This window comes from Thalassophryne amazonica, chromosome 4, assembly GCF_902500255.1.
Source record: "Thalassophryne amazonica chromosome 4, fThaAma1.1, whole genome shotgun sequence".
Taxonomy (NCBI): domain Eukaryota; kingdom Metazoa; phylum Chordata; class Actinopteri; order Batrachoidiformes; family Batrachoididae; genus Thalassophryne; species Thalassophryne amazonica.
The window spans coordinates 131,064,606-131,081,016 of NC_047106.1; the positions used below are offsets into that span (position 1 = coordinate 131,064,606).

The window sequence follows — 16,411 nt, forward strand, 5'->3', positions numbered from 1 at the left end:
TTTTACCGAAAACCAGCTGAATTTATCGAATGGTGTCCACTCAGTTGTGCCTTACAGTTTTGAAAAAATTTTGATCAAACAAAGCAGCAGTCTCTGAGCCATTCCTAAACAATGAAAAAATTGACGAGAGGGTGGGCCACTCCTCACTCAAAGACTGCCCACAGGCGAATGACGTAACCGACAGGCGTGAAAAAACTCTCGCATGCCCACGAGGGTTCAAGCATGTCTGATGTAATCACACGTGATTCAAATCCATATGGTTTTTGAAAAAAATAATAAGGTCGGATACTTTTCTAATAGACCTCGTATAAATAAACCGAATTGAATTGAATATAGCCCTGTGACATACTGGTGTCCTGTCCAAGGTGAACCCTGCCTCACGCCCGATGGCGGCTGGGTTAGGCTCCAGCCCTCGTGACCCTTACTGGAGTAAGCGGTTGAAGATGAGTGAGTCAATGAGTGAGTGAATTGAATATGTTCTGTAACTGGCAAGTGCTACAGAAGTGAAGGTTGGAATCTGACTCATTAAAAACCTTTAGACACATGCACAAACTGCAAGTGCGCGTTTGATGAGAATTATGCCAGGATGGGGGAAAATCCTCCTTCAAAACGGTGGCAACTTTACAGTAGTTAGTACAGATTGGCGAAAAAGCTTGATTTGATTTTACAACATATATAAAGACAAAAAAAAAAAAAGAAAAAAAAAGGCGAGGATAACAAACGGAAGCATAAAACATATTTCTATTATGGTTTTCAAAGAAAATAACCAAACCAGCAAAATAGGCAAAAGGTTGACTGGATTAAAAAAAATAATAATAACATAAACAAAACTATGCAAAATAATACTGATTGTAAAGTTACATAAAAACAAAATGATGCTAAACAAATATCTAACAAAATGAAATAACCAGAGGTGTCAAGTAACGAAGTACAAATACTTCGTTACTGTACTTAAGTACACTTTTTAGGTATCTATACTTTACTCCTTTACTTATTTTTCTGCCTACTTCTGACTTCTACTCATTACATTTTCACACAAGTATCTGTACTTTCTATTCCTTACATTTTTAAAACAAACAGCCTCGTTACTCTTGGCTTCAGCGCCGGTGGATGTGCGCTGCTGAGGTGTCAGCACACATCCACCGGCGCGGCTCCACCTGAAGCCCGAGGCATCAGCGCAGTACCACCGGCGTGGCTTCACCGAGGCCCGAGGCGCCAGCGCAGTACCACCGGCGTGGCTCCACCTGAAGCCCGAGGCGTCAGTGCGGTTCCACCGGCGTGGCTTCACCGAGGCCCGAGGTGCCAGCGCACATCCACCGGCGCAGCTCCACCTGAAGCCTGAGGCGCCACCGCAGTTCCACCGGCGCGGCTTTACCGAGGTGCCAGCGCAGAGTTATCTGACCATGGGTCCGAAGAAGGCACTGACGGCGGAGGAGGGAAATGATATCAAGAAGTCCCTGGACTTTTTGTCTGAGGAAATCTCTGTTGTTAAAATGCAGCAGAAATCCATTATGGAGCTGGTGGAAGAAGTGAAGTCTCTCCGGATCCAGAATGCTGAGAAAGACCGGTGTCTGGTGCACCTGGAGAACCGTGTTGCGGAGTTGGAACAGTACACAAGGATGAACGATGTTATTATTACAGGAATTCATATTAAACCTCGATCCTACGCACGGGCGGTGTCAGAAGACAGCGGAGGGGAGGCCAGTGAGCAGGAGGCCAGCTCAGTGGAACAACAGGTGGCTGACTTCCTGCAATCTAAAGGTATTCAAATGGACTGTAATAACATTGAAGCGTGCCACCCCCTGCCCAGGAGAGAGGATGGAGACAAGCGAGCTGTTATAATGAGGTTTGTCAACAGAAAACATAAAATGGCATTGTTAAAACGGACGGAAACTCAAAGGAACAAACGTATTCATCAATGAACATCTGACCAAAAGAAACGCAGACGTCGCCAGGAAAGCTCGTCTCTTAAAAAAGCAGGGAAAAATTCAACAGACATGGACATCCAACTGCAAAACATTCATCAAACTGAACGGAACACCAGAACAAGCGAAGGTTATGGTAATCAGGAACATCAAGGAACTGGACAAATACGACCAATAAGGTATGAGGACACAAACACATCACAACACCATGACACAGACCAGAGGAACCTATTCATCTACTACATCATCTACATCTGGAGACAAGAAGGATATAACTCAAAGGATTGCTGATCATGGAAAAGTAGAACTGAGAACATTTAAATACACAGACCACAATGTACTGGACTTGGAGCACGATATAGACCCGGACAATAATTTCTTCTCAAATATTAATGACAGTTGTTGCTATTATACAGATGAACAGTTTAATCGGATCATTAAAACGGATAACAAATGATCAATAATCCATTTCAACAGCAGAAGTCTGTATGCAAACTTTAACAACATTAAAGAATATTTAAGTCAATTTAAAAAAAATATTTAACATAATTGCTATATCAGAAACATGGATCAATGAAGATAAAGGAATGGATTTTGAACCAATCGAAGCAGTGGTTCGCATATTGAAGCAATGCTTCGACCTATTGTTTCATTTATTCTTTCTTTCTTTCGCTTAATTTCCCCCCGCTAAAACCCTAAAGAGCATACTTCTGTGAGTATTATTTACCTTTTCTATGTTAAACCGACCTGTTATGGTCTTCTGAAACAGTTGACAGATGTATTTTATAACTTAAAAACGGGAGCGACGCTAACGCGTTAGCATGTCTATGGCATTTTCAATGTTAAAAGTTAGCATGAAGCAGTTCCAGCTGTCTTCACGTTCGGGTGCATTTGTTTTCAAATTGTAATATTTCTTAAATTTATTTTGGTTTATATGTTAATAATCTAATGATTGTTATATACAATTTCAGAGAAAGAGACAAAAAGAACCTGAATAGAAACACAACAGAAAATAAAATATAAAAGCAACTAACAACGAACATACATAAATAAATACAGAAATAAATGTTTCCTGTGAACACCTAGTGACTCTTGCACCTCCATTTCATCCCTGCTTTATTTAAGTTTAATGACAGTTTGTTTCGGTCAAACCATATTTTCAATGTGTTAATTTCTTCAGTGATTTCCTCCAGAACTATCTGCCAAACTAGAAAACTGCTGCATCCTTGTAAGAGCAGAATACTACTGGAATGAATTTGAATAAGGAAAGTTGTTTTTTTTTTCTCACTAAATGGATGCTACACTCACTGCAGTTTATCGTCTGGAATAGTCCCAGATTGCATTTCAGAGCTTCTAGAATTGAAACATTTTCGTGCAGGTGGTGTTGGGGGGTGGTTTTGGGTCTTGGGCCACATGTAGAATGAATCAGTTTTTAAATTAAGCTTTCAATTCATATAGTGGCATCTACCTTTTTTTTTTTTAAAAGGTTACTTTATACTTTTATACTTTAAGTAGGTTTTGGAGCACATACGTTTTCACTTTTACTTTAGTAAAGAGGTCAAGTTGATACTTCAACTTTTACCAGTGTTTTTAAACTGCAGTATCTGTACTTCTACTTAAGTAACAAATGTGTGTACTTTTGACACCACTGGAAATAACAAATCATACTAACACCTGATCAGTAACTATTTAAATGTCAACTTCGTTGTGAGATACACCAGAAAACTTTGTTAGCTTTTAAGTGTATTTTATATTTATTACATTGGCCACCACCATTTGACTTGTACTTTGACGCGTTAACAAATGTTTTACTTTAAAGGTCCCAACAGGATGTGGTTCTGTTTTGTTTTGACCATAGATCTTGATGCAGCTTTACAGCATCTCCCATCAATTTATGTGAAGAAGACTTCCGGTGGTGTGTCATGGCGGTGGCATGGTGACTCCTTTAGAAAGGGGAAAGTACTCGGCCTTTTCGTCCTTTCCCATCACCACGGGACGGATTTTCATGCGTCTCTGAACCTGTCCGCTCCGCCGTCGTACCTTGGATTAGTAGCGCAGCGGCTATGGCGGCTCACAAACCGGTGGAATGGGTCCAGGCCGTGATTACTCGATTTGATGAGCAGGTAAGAGAAGCAGTGATGGGTGTAGCGAGCTCTGCTAGACTGCACACAACACAAGTCTCTGACTAGTTTAACGCTTACATCGTCATGTAATATACATACGTATGTATGGTTTGTATTTTTTAGAAAGTAATCCTACGGTGGTTTCTCCACTGTAATATATTGTGTGCTCTGGTTGTCCCAGCAGCGGAAAGCTAAAGATGGCTTTGTAGCTAGCACCGTCACCATCACCAATTAGCAGCTGTAGCTCATGGCTTTGTACTCTATTATCACTCTACTAGTTAGTAATAGAGCATGAAACAATGTGTACGTGTGACACAAGTTTACACTTTTGTCCCTCGGCATCAACGAAACCCCTTCAGTCACCGGTCCCTTTCATCTCAGCTAAGCAGCTAGCATTAGCAGGCGTATAGATGTAATGTAAACAAATCAGATGTAAGAGTTTAGCGCGATGGATCGACATAAGGCCAGGTGTGACACTCCACTGGCACTGTGGGAGTGTCTGCCGCAAGAGTTAAAGCTGCCTCTCACCGCTGTGAGGGGGCTCGGAAGTGAAAAACTATTATTTCGGATAGTTTTTCAGTGTAGCTGAAGTCAACATTACGCATGTGCCTGAGTGGGTTAGTTCATCCCAGCCTGCCTGTGTGGACTATGACTCAAAACCATCAATGCTGCCATCCATTAAAACGGCACATAATGATGATGAAGTGATTAGCTGGTGATTAATCTCAAGCAGTTTTGTTTTGCTTTTATAATATCCCATTCTGGGTGGCATGGTAGCTTAGTGGTTAGCACTGTTGCCTCACAGCAAGAAGGTCGTAGGATTGCTTCCCACCTGGTCCTTTCTGTATGAAATTTGCCTGTTCTCCCTGTCCATGTGGATTCCCTCTGGGTGCTGCGGCTTCATCTCACTTCGAAACGCATGCAAGTTAGGTGAATTGATGACTCTAAATTGACCGTAGATGTGTGAATGAGTTTTTTTGTCTATATGTGGGCCTGTGATAGTCAGGAATCCTGTCCAGTTCCAGTTTGGTGTAGTTGTGTTTACTCAGAGTTGTTTGTTCTTTCTTTAAGTATCAGAAAAAAGTATTGAACAAAATTTATCGGCGGTTGCAGTTGGTCTTGCTGACAGTCTCCTAGGCTGTGGTGGCCTTGGAAAGTCCTAATTTCTGAAAGATCTCATTGAGGTATGTTGAGGTCTTCAAAATGGTCTCAGGAAGGTATGAGGAAGGTACCTCAGCTCCATTTGGTTGAAGGGTGAAGAAGCTGGGGTCATAGTTTCAAGATGAAGAAACCAAATTGTAACACAAACCTGCAGCAATGTAGTTTCACACACCAAGCAATCAGTAATGGGAACAGTTTACCGAGTTTACCTCATTTCCACCGAGCAGTCCGAGCTGGTATGACATGCTATTTTGTGCATTTCCACAACCAGATTTAGGAATGGGTCTAGGGCTGAAACAATTAATCGAGTAATTAGATTACAAAAATGTTTGAGGCAAATTCTGTGCCTTGAAGCTTCGTTTAACGTTGTAGTACATATGCCAGGCCTGTGTGAGGCGCTGTAATGTCCCCAGAAAAACAAACAGAAGAAGACTAGTGCAAGCGCTAATCAAATTAGCACAAAAGCTACAGCTTTCCAACGCGCCAAACAGAGTCCACGATCCACACTGATCATCTGAAATAGCTTACTGTACGTTTAAAGCAAAGCAGTGTATTTGTTTGTTTGTTTTTTTTTAAAAGCACAGTTTCGTCCGCTGATGCTACTCGCGGCGGCCGGCTGCTGTCTGTCTCTGCCCGGTGTGAGCGGCTCAGCACTGCCCTCACACAGCTCTGTCCCGGCCACAGACAGTCTCTGGAAGAAGTCCACTCTTTCTTCTGTGTTTTGCTTAGACTCGCAATGAGTGTTTCACTTTTTAATTTTCACTTTTTTGGGCAACACACAATGCTTCACAAACACGGGAAGTCAAGTAAAATAATAATAATAATAATAAAACAGTGACTGCGAGGCTGCATGTTCAACCTCCAGCTGAAAATGAAATGCATTGGCTGAATCACAGAGAGAGTGTTCAAAAGAAATTCATGCAGGGATCTATGGAGCTAAATCCAGGCCAAAAGTTTTGTAATCTGAAAAAAAAAAAAAAAATTGATTGAAAAATAAATTTTGAAACTGAAAATTCAGTGGTTGTTCTTGAATCTTCTAATAATTTAAAATGTATTATTAAAATAAAAATAAGTGTAAGATATATATTTTTCAGTTTAAATATACTTTTGATTCAGCTCTGTAATTATTTTGATCAAATAATTTATGTTCATTTTTTTACTCTGAAATATATTTTAACATGATGTGTCATTATCAGTTGCAGGATTTGTTTTTTTTTCAGTATCAGATCTTATCTTTTTGGTTTCATATTTCTTTTTTTCTCCTTCAGATCTTTTTTCACTTTCAGATGTTATTTTTTCAGTTTCAAACCTTTGGCCCCGTTCTGGCGTGGGAGGGCGTGGCTTCGATTGAGAAGGGCATGGAATTGTGAGTGACAGCAGAGCAAACAGTCTTCACATGATGTTGCTTTCAGGAAAAGTGGGTACTTTGACAAATAATGACTCAACACTTTCTCTCCACTGTGTTGTCTTTATACCTGTAAATAAAGTGATGCTTAGGACAAAGATGTCTATTACAAGTAATTCTAGACCACTCTTGGTCATTTTTGATGTATAAAAACTGGAAAATATGCCAGATTGTAAACCTATGTGTCCCAAATTCACACAAGATTGTGAACGCAGCACTGCATCGCCACATGAATTAATGAATTAATCGAAGGTTTTTCAGTCACATCATTTTGTGCCCCGCGGCCATTCTGGATTACGACGTGGTGGCCGCTGTGATATGCGACGTGAATTTGGCGAACAATTGCATAAGCTTTTGTACTGTCGTCGGTTGTTCAACCAGAGGTGATAAAAATGAGGCAGGTCACTCATTTTACAGGCTGCCAGCAGTTACTGTGCATCAAGCAGCGGAGTGTTACGAGCTTTCTAAGCGACACAGAGGTCTGGCTCAGCAGATGTGAACGAAGCTTTAATATGTCCAGAACCAAGAAGACCACCCGGAAGAGCACTCCGGCTACCAGCGGTGCTGATCCGCAAGCAGCCCTTCCAGCACCTGGTGAGAGAAATCGCTCAGGACTTCAAGGCCGACCTCTGCTTTCAGAGCTCCGCTGTGATGCTCTGCAGGAGGCCGGCAAGGCAAACCTGGTCGGCAGCTTGCGGATCAGCAACTCGTTGGATTTCTGGAAGCGGTGGATCTCTCTCAGCACCATGGTGCCGAGCCTGTAACGGTGAGGCTTCTTCACACCACCGGTAGCCGGAGTGCTCTTCCGGGCGGCTTTGGTAGCCAGCTGCTTCCTTTGAGCTTTTCCTCCGGTGGATTTACAGGTGGTCTGCTTGGTTCTGGCCATATTAAGCTTATGTTTTGAAACTGCCGGCCACTCCTTGACATCATCATTAAATTCACTATCTGCGGATCCACTGAACCGTTACACATCAATCACAATAAACAGCTTCATCTCAAGGGTTTAAAGCCTCGTAATAAGCTTTTATTCTCTCTTCATTCACGTGCCAGCCGCATAGTAATCTGTGATCTAGATGGTAACTAATTGGTCACGTCGCAATGCAGTGCTGCGTTCACGATCTTGTGTGAATTTGGGACACATAGGTTTTTTTTTTAAGTGTAGGTGTTAAACTTTACAATCTGGCATATTTTCCAGTTTTTATAGATCAAACATGACCAAGAGTGGTCTAGAATTACATGTAATAGACATCTTTGTCATTAACATCACTTTATTTACAGGTATCAAGACAATACAGTGAAGAGAAAGTGTTAAGTCATTATTTGTTAAAGTACCCACGTTTCCTGAAAGCAACGTCATGTGAAGACTGTTTGCTCTGCTGTCACTCACAATTCCACGCCCCTCTCAATCGAAGCCACGCCCTCCCACACCAGAACAGGGCCAAAAGTTTGAAACTGAAAAAATAAGATCTGAAAGTGAAAAAAGATCTGAAGGTGGAAAAAAAGAAATATGAAACCAAAAAGATAAGATTTGATTCTGAAAAATTTAATCCTGCAACTGATAAAAATGACACATCACATGTTAAAATATATTTCAGAGTAAAAAATGAAAATAAATTATTTGATCAAAATAATTACAGAGCTGAATCAAAAGTATATTTAAACTGAAAAATATATATCTTACACATTTTTATTTTAATAATACTTTTTAAATTATTAGAAGATTCAAGAACAAACACTGAATTTTCAATTTCAAAATTTATTTTTTCAATCAATTTCTTTTTTTTTTTCAGATTACAAAGCTTTTGGCCTGGATTTAGCTCCATAGGGACCCAGTCCACCAACTTAATTAATAAATAAATAAATAAATAAATAAAAAATGGTTAAATTTTACAAGTTGGGGAAAACAAAAAACAGAAAGCCACAACCCATCGCCATTTCAGCAAAATGTCAAGACTCTGGCCCGACTTTGGCTGAGCTCCTGACACCAGGAAAGATCCAAAACTTGTAAAGATGTGAAAAAATAAATACTTACCCAGGAACACAGAAAGGCATACACTAAATTTGACAGTTGTGATGATGCAGTGACATTGTGCCATTAATTAGGGGGAGCCCTGGACTGTTAATATTTTAAAACGCAAAAGTACTTTTTATCCGCTCACTCGATTAATCGATAGCTGCAGCCCTAAATGGGTCCCAAAATAACAAACCTGTACCATACCATTTTTTCTGCACCCTTTGGCTGGGTTCCGAAAATAATAGAATGATAATAAAAGGGAGGCGCTAACCCGCTGTTGTGCACTGATTGGCTCAACAGCTAAAGTGAAACCTGCAGTCCTCGTGTGAACAATTCAGACTGTTTCAAGTATTAAAACCATTCACACACTGAGTAAATATAAAGTCTCATGTTGTTTCAGTCGGATTCATCGTCACAGCCTGACAAAAACTTATCCACATAAAATGTCCTTATTTTGGAAAAGACATCTGAAAATACTTTAGTTCCTTGTTGTGGCTGAAGTAATGCAGAGTTTTTAAGAAGTCCCTTTGTGTTTTATCTGCTCCAGGTGGGTTTCTTAGCCTGAACCAAAGCATGATGGTGTTTTATCCCACATGAAAATTAACTTATTTTAAAAGTTGAAAAGAGTCACAGTGCGACCAGAAAATCCTTAATCCCCAAATTGCCTCCGGTGACATACAGATGACACATTTACCACAGCCATGTGTTGGCTCTTCAGCACTCTGCTTGCAATGAAAATAAATCCCATGATCCACAAAGACAAAAATAAAATAAAATTACATTAAATTTAAAAATGTTAAATTGCTGTTTGGCCCTTGTGTGTAGGGGCTTGGCTGCATGACAGCACTTGTGCTCTCAGTGACATGTTTGTCAACATCTGTATGCTCTGCCTACTGAACAAAAGGTATTGCTGGGTGTGGAAATGCAAACCAAACCAGACATAACCAATCCGACCTGTACCATACCTTGCCGTACCGACCCGGACTGCTCGGTGGAAACGAGGTTTTAAATGACTCAACAAATGCTCATCTCAACCAATTGGAAATGTCAGCCAAGAGAACCACATACCATACTTTGATTTATATCTGGTCTCACAGGACTAATAGGACCTTTCAATCAAAATCAACCTATGTATACTAGGGCTGCAGCTATATAAGTTTTGGATCTTTCCTAGTGTCAGGAGCTCAGCTCAGCACTCTCCTGACACCAGACCATAAGCACAGGTGGTCACTGTAATCCTCAGTCAGTCAGGCTGCACGTAAACGTGAGAACAGCCTGTGAAAAACTGGGCTCTGGAGTGCAGCTTTTCCACAAAAGCCATACTGATAAATCCACTCTGCACCCTGTCGATGAAAACTTGAAATAAAAAGTGTATGTAGAGGGCCGAGTCTATTCGCCTGATGGCCGGGGACCCAAAGCCGTGTCAAATGTCTATTCGCCTGATCGTCGGCTGAATAAGGCACAAATTCATCGTGCCAAAGTCTTGACATTTTGCTCAAATGGCGATGGGATGTGTGCCCCCCCCCCGCACACACACACACACACACACACACACACACACACACACACACACACACACACACACACACTTGTAAAATTGAACCATTTTGAAGGTTTTTTTTTTATTAGGTTGATGGACTGGGTCACTGTGTTTTTTTTTTTTGTTTTTTTTAATCCCTCTTTCTCTGAGATTCAGCAGATGCATTTCAGCTGGAGGTTGAACATGCAGTTCTTGCAGTCAGTTTTTTTTTTTTTTAATTTTAATTAAGTTTTTTTTTTGTTTTTTTAATCCCTCTTTCTCTGAGATTCAGCAGATGCATTTCAGCTGGAGGTTGAACATGCAGTTCTTGCAGTCACAGTTTGTTTTTTTTTATTTTAATTAAGTTACTGTGTTTGTGTCAGTGCGAGTCTGAACAAAACACAGAAGAAAGAGTAGAATTCTGCTGAGAAGATATTCTTTCAAAGACTGTTTGTCAGTGTGGCTGGGGACAGAGCTGTGACTCGCCCGGTGTGAGGGGAGTGCCGAGAGCCCTTCACACCGGGCAGAGAGGGACAGCAGCCAGCCGCTGGGTGAACAGCAAACTTGGACTGTGGGTACCTGGCCGCCGGGTCAATAGTCACTCTCCACATAGAGTGGAGAGCAGCCAGCGGACCAAACTGTGTGTTTTTTAAAATAGACAAACACACTGCTTTGCTTTAAATGTGCAGTAAGCTATTTCAGATGATCAACATGGACTGGCTTTCTCCTAAAAGGCTTTATTTTACTCTGTGTGCCACGTCGGAAAACTGTAGCTTTTCGTGCTATATTTATTAGCTCTTATACGGCTTATGCGCACGCTCTAGTCTTTGTCTGTTTTTTTCTGGGGATGTTACAGTGCCACACACAGGCCTGCCATATGTATTACAACGTTAAACGGAGCTTTGAGGCACAGAATTTGCCTCAAACATTTTTTGTAATTAAATTATCCGAGTTACTCGACTAATGGTTTCAGCCCTAATGTATACCTATTTATGTATAATATTGGTGCTGAAAATGTGAATACATGCACATCAGTAGAGAGAAACACAAACGGGGATGCTTTCAATGATTTTGCTGATGTGATCATTAGTGTGGGGACACATCATGTTATGGGTAATAAGCAAACACAGAATACATGTTTCTGTCACCTGCTGGATTGTTAGTGGATGCTGTATGAATTATGGAAGATAAAAAACAGCTGTCACAATGTACAATTATTTTTCACATTAAAGAATGCCAAAAGACTAGATTACAGATTCACTAACCACCCAAACTGAATGAATGCAAACTATATATCTGAGTATAAACAAAATTTGATGCACACCAACTTTTTTCTCCAAAGTTTTAAGTCCAGATACCCATACAAAAGGAGGATGGGCCAAACGTGGTCCATGCACTGCAAGTTAGTTCAGGCGCAGCACAGCAGCAGACTTATCAAGATAGTGGCTGACAAAACATCGGGCAGATCACATAAATAATCACCAAGTTTTATACTTAATTTTTTTTAATGACACTTTACATGCCCTGCACGTCATTTTTTAAAATTGCCATCAACAACCATTGAGCTATGCAGGACTGTGGTAGGATTACATAAATTCTTCTTCTTGTTCTTTTGGCTGTTCCCGTTAGGGGTCGCCACAGCAGATCAATTATTTCCGTCTCACCATCTCACATAAATATTGCATGCATAATCCTAACTTTAGTTGTTGGGTTTCTGAGTGTCTTACATTGTTCTGCATGACTGACCTCACAGTTTGAAGGGTGGGTTTCACTGAGTTCCACCTGACCTGAAAACATTTCTAGGTGAAACACTGCACAAGATACAGTTTATTTGCACAATGTGATTTAGGGCTGCAGCTATCGATTATTTTAGTAATAGAGTATTCTGTTGATTATTCTATCGAGTAATCGGATAAAAAGTACTTTTGTGTTTTGAAACAATATAAGTAGTCCAGGGCTCTCCCTAAGCAGTGGCACAATGTCACTGCAGCGTCATGCAGATTGTCAAATTTAGTGTATCCCTTTTTGTTTTCCTGGGTAATTATTCAGTACTCCCCTGATACCGGACCGTAAGCGCATGCGGTCGGTGTAATCCTCAGTCAGTCAGGCTGCACCTGAACATGAGCAAAGCGGTGCGACGATTTACCCAAACTGACCCAGACTGACTCCAACTATTTACCCAAACTGTCTCCAAATATGGCTAAATGAAGTACTTTTATTTATTTTCGGAAATGCGCTCCGTTCTCAAAACGGTACATGAAGCATTCTCTTGCCTGCTGTCTCTTTAGAATGCTGAAACAATAAACAAGGGATGTTTACGTACGTTTCTGAGTAGTGACAATTTTTTTTTAGGGGGGCATACAACAGACTCTGAACTTTTAGATCTGATGCTACGATCCCTGACAAGGCAGCAGTGCGTCCCGCTGTACGTCTGCAAGGCAAGTGCCGTTTACGGATGGGTATCGATAAGATTTTATCTATACCATTATCGATCTGATTCCTTATCGATTCCCTTATCGGTACCTCTTGTGAATTTTTTGTGTACTAAAAGTAGGCTTTACAGGTTTTCTATGTCGTGGTTCGATGAGCTTTTTTTTTTATGGTGCACCTGCTCTGTGGAACGGTTTTCCTGCAACCGCGAGGCAGTCGGAGTCTGTGGGCATTTTTAAGTCAAGACTTAAAACCTATTTTCATTCTCTTTCTTACGAATTTATTTATCTGTTTTATTATTTTACTTCTGTTTTTAATTACGTATTTGAATTTTTTATTTATTAATTTAATTTTTTTTATGTTGAACTGTTCTATGTGAAGCACCCTGAGATGGCTTTTGTTGTGATTTGGTGCTTTTATAAGCTGATTAAATTGAAATTGAATTTAAATTTAACAATGTTTTTGTCTTGGTTTGGCCCTGTTCAAGGCTTTGATTCCTTCTTTCTTTACATCCCCTTCAGCTCCTGCTTTGTTTTATTAGTGGATTATTTTCATCATGTGTTTATTCTGTGTTCCATTTTGCTTTATTACTTGGTCTCTTTGTCACTTTGTATTTCTTTGTCATGATTCAGTTCCATTCTAGTGTCTTGCCAGTTTGTTTTCATAATGAGTTTATCACATTTATTGTATATGCTAGTCACATGTTGTTATTTTTTTTTAACTTTGGTATTGAACAGAAAATGCCATGAATAACAAATGGCACACAATCTGATGAGCAGTTATCAGTTATCTTGTATTATTTATTGCATTATTCTGTATTCTCTGCGTTTTGGTTATGTGCAGTTCAATCCATAATTGTTGTGCCTTCATCAGTTGTTATATTCTCTTGTCTGCCAGTATCTGTTTCATCCTAGTTTGGTTTAATTCAAAGGTCCTTGTTTTTTCTCTCTTTAGACTTGCCACCGTATTTCTTAGTTCTGCCCCTTTTGGTTTCACTCATGCATTATTGTTTGTCTAGAACTCGTCAGGTTATTCAGTTAGTTTTTCTGTCACCTACTTATCTTGCTTTTCACCGGCTTGTTTTGCCCTCCTGCACTTTCTTGCCTTTCTTCCCTCTTCTTTGTTCACTAAACCGCACCTCCTTCCACACACCTGCTCCACATCAACCTGATTAGTTTGCTCCTCTTTAAAACCCTCACAGTTCCACAGCTCACGGCCTGATTGTTGACTTTGTTCACTTTCTAGCCTCTCGTTCTTGTCCAGTTTGTTCGTGTGTGTTTTGACCTTGCTTTATTGCTCCGACCGCCGCCTTGCCGTATCCTGATCTCTGCCTATATTTTGAATCTGCCTTTGTTTTGCCTGCTATATACCTCGACGCTTTGTGAACGAACCCTGCCTGGTTTATGGACCACGTCCCAGCCTGTACCATGTCTGATACATCTGCTTCCATGTCTGACTACCTGTGTACCGAACCCAATGCCTGGTTTCAAGATAAAGCCTATTATTCAACTAAACCAACCCTGCCTGTGAGTCTGCATTGGTCTCCCACTGCTTCCGGTTTCAGCCCACCACCAGCCCTGATAATTTTATTGAGTCTTAAAGTAAATAAATATGAAACTGGTCACTGGGTCCTTAAACTCTACATGTTGGATCCTTGATCTCTGGACATAAATAGAAATAAACAAAATCTGTAGTTTTTGTCAAAAGCATTTCCTTTCAGACATTATTGGCATGAATGTCTTTCCATACATCTGAGCTGAGCTCTTGCAGCTGGCAGTGCTGCACATCAGGATGTAATTCATAAAGAATGCAGGATGTCTCATTTTGGGAGGAAAAAACATTTTAGTCAGTTGTAGTTTATTGTCTGTACAACATTTGTAAAAAGGTGTCATTTTATTTAAAGCGGTAATTCGTTTTGAAGTTATTAATTCAGACTGGACTCTGTCTTGGCAGAGAGCCATGCAGTGTTTGGAGCTGTGCCAACGGAACAGAGGACAATTCTCGTTTCTTCACTACAACAAGACAAGAGTCATGTTGCCATTTCTGAAGAGCAGCGAATCAAAGAACCAATGAGCCAGTGGATCGAAGCATTGTTTCATTGGTTCATGCGTCAAAGTGGTGTCGAGCTGCAGAAATGATTGATTAGAGCCGCTACAGCGTCTGTAATCAACGTAGAAAATGACCATTTTCCCGACAAACACCGCCAAAAACAACGGCTGCTCAGAAGGACAGATAAGGGAATTGTAAAGCAAAAAGGCTGTTGATATCGGTGGATCGAATAATTTCTTAACGATACTCGAAAAGAATCGGTTCTTGATACCCAACCCTACTGCCGTTTAAGCAACTGGCTGCAGTTCGCTTTAAAGATGCATTGCATATTTAAAGCAAAGTGTAGTCAGTCTATTTCAGCTGATCAGCGTGGACCTTCTTTCTCTTCAAAGGCTTTATTTTACTCTGTGTGTCACATTGGAAAGCGGTAGCTTTTGTATTGGCCTTGACACGGTTTATATGTGCATGCTCTAGTCTCTTTCTGTTTTTTTTTTGGGGGGGGGACGTTACAGCGCCACACACAGGCCTGGCATATGTACTACAACGTTAAACGGAGCTTCGAGGCACAGAATTTGCCTCGAACATTTTTTTGGTAATTGAATTATTAGAGTTACTCGACTAATTGGTTCAGCCCTAATGTGATTAAATAGTTTCTATGTTTACTAGTTTGTTCACATCTCAATTCAAATGACAGTGTATATTGATGTAACCCATGTACTTTATTTGGTAAGAGCTTTGTTTATTTTGTTTTGTTAATGCAAAATTCAATAAAAGTTGAGCGTGCACACTGCATGTGAAAGGGACACACTGTGAGAGATGTTATTGTGCATTTATTTGAATAATATAACAGACACATATATTGAGCACAGAATATATTTTGGATGCACAGAGATGTATGTGCATGTAGCACTGAGTATTATGGTAGAGAAAATAATCATCATTTTTTTTGTTCCCCATATTGATCAATACGAGGTCTATTAGAAAAGTATCCGACCTTATTTTTAATTAAAAAAAAACCAACAACATATGGATTTGAATCACGTGTGCTTGCGTGAGCCAACCTTGAACCTTCATGCGCATGCGTGATTTTTTTCACGCCTGTCGGTTGCGTCATTCGCCTGTGAGCAGGCTTTGAGTGAGGAGTGGACCACCCCCTCCAGCAGCGAATCCATCATGATGCGCGAAGCGTCCGTTCGGCTTTCCACGACGAAATCTACAGGAAAATGGGTGATGTCCAGCTCTTGTGATAACCTGAGAAAGTGCACACGATGGTCACGGATCCACAGAGCGATCCGTTTAGAAATGAAATGGTCGTTCAGCCTGTCGATGGCAGCTGGAGTGCAGCGCGCCCCACAGCTGCTGTGGGCCGTCCTTAAAGGGACAGTAACATCCCTTAATGTCTTTGAAGCCCATAAAATTTTCACCAAAAACCACCTGAATTTCTCGAATGGTGTCCACGTGGATGTGCCTCACAGTTTCTAAAAAAAAAAAATTTGATCAAGCAAAGCAGCAGTCTCAGCCATTTCCCTGACAATGAAAATCCGCCGAGGGGGTGGACCACTCCTCACTCAAAGCCTGCTCACAGGCGAATGACGCAACCGACAGGCGTGAAAAAAATCACGCATGCGCATGAAGGTTCAAGGTTGGCTCACGCAAGCACACGTGATTCAAATCCATATGTTTGTTTTTTTTTTAAATAAGGTTGGATACTTTTCTAATAGACCTCGTATGTTCATCACGATATAAAATTTTATATTCCTTTCAGTTTGAAAAGTATATTGACTG

At 40.6% G+C, this 16,411-nt stretch overlaps 1 protein-coding gene across 4 annotated transcripts in view; it reads left to right on the top strand.

The window, feature by feature from the left end:
• The first annotated feature begins 3,809 nt into the window (after positions 1-3,809).
• The window catches only part of LOC117508745 (neurofibromin), a 333,092-nt gene continuing 320,490 nt past the window's right edge, over positions 3,810-16,411 (top strand). For all 4 annotated transcript variants that reach the window (XM_034168565.1, XM_034168568.1, XM_034168567.1 and 1 more), the window contains exon 1: positions 3,810-4,048. In XM_034168565.1, coding sequence (XP_034024456.1) covers positions 3,989-4,048 — 60 coding nt within the window. In that variant the 5' untranslated portion in view covers positions 3,810-3,988. The remainder of the gene's footprint in view (positions 4,049-16,411) is intronic.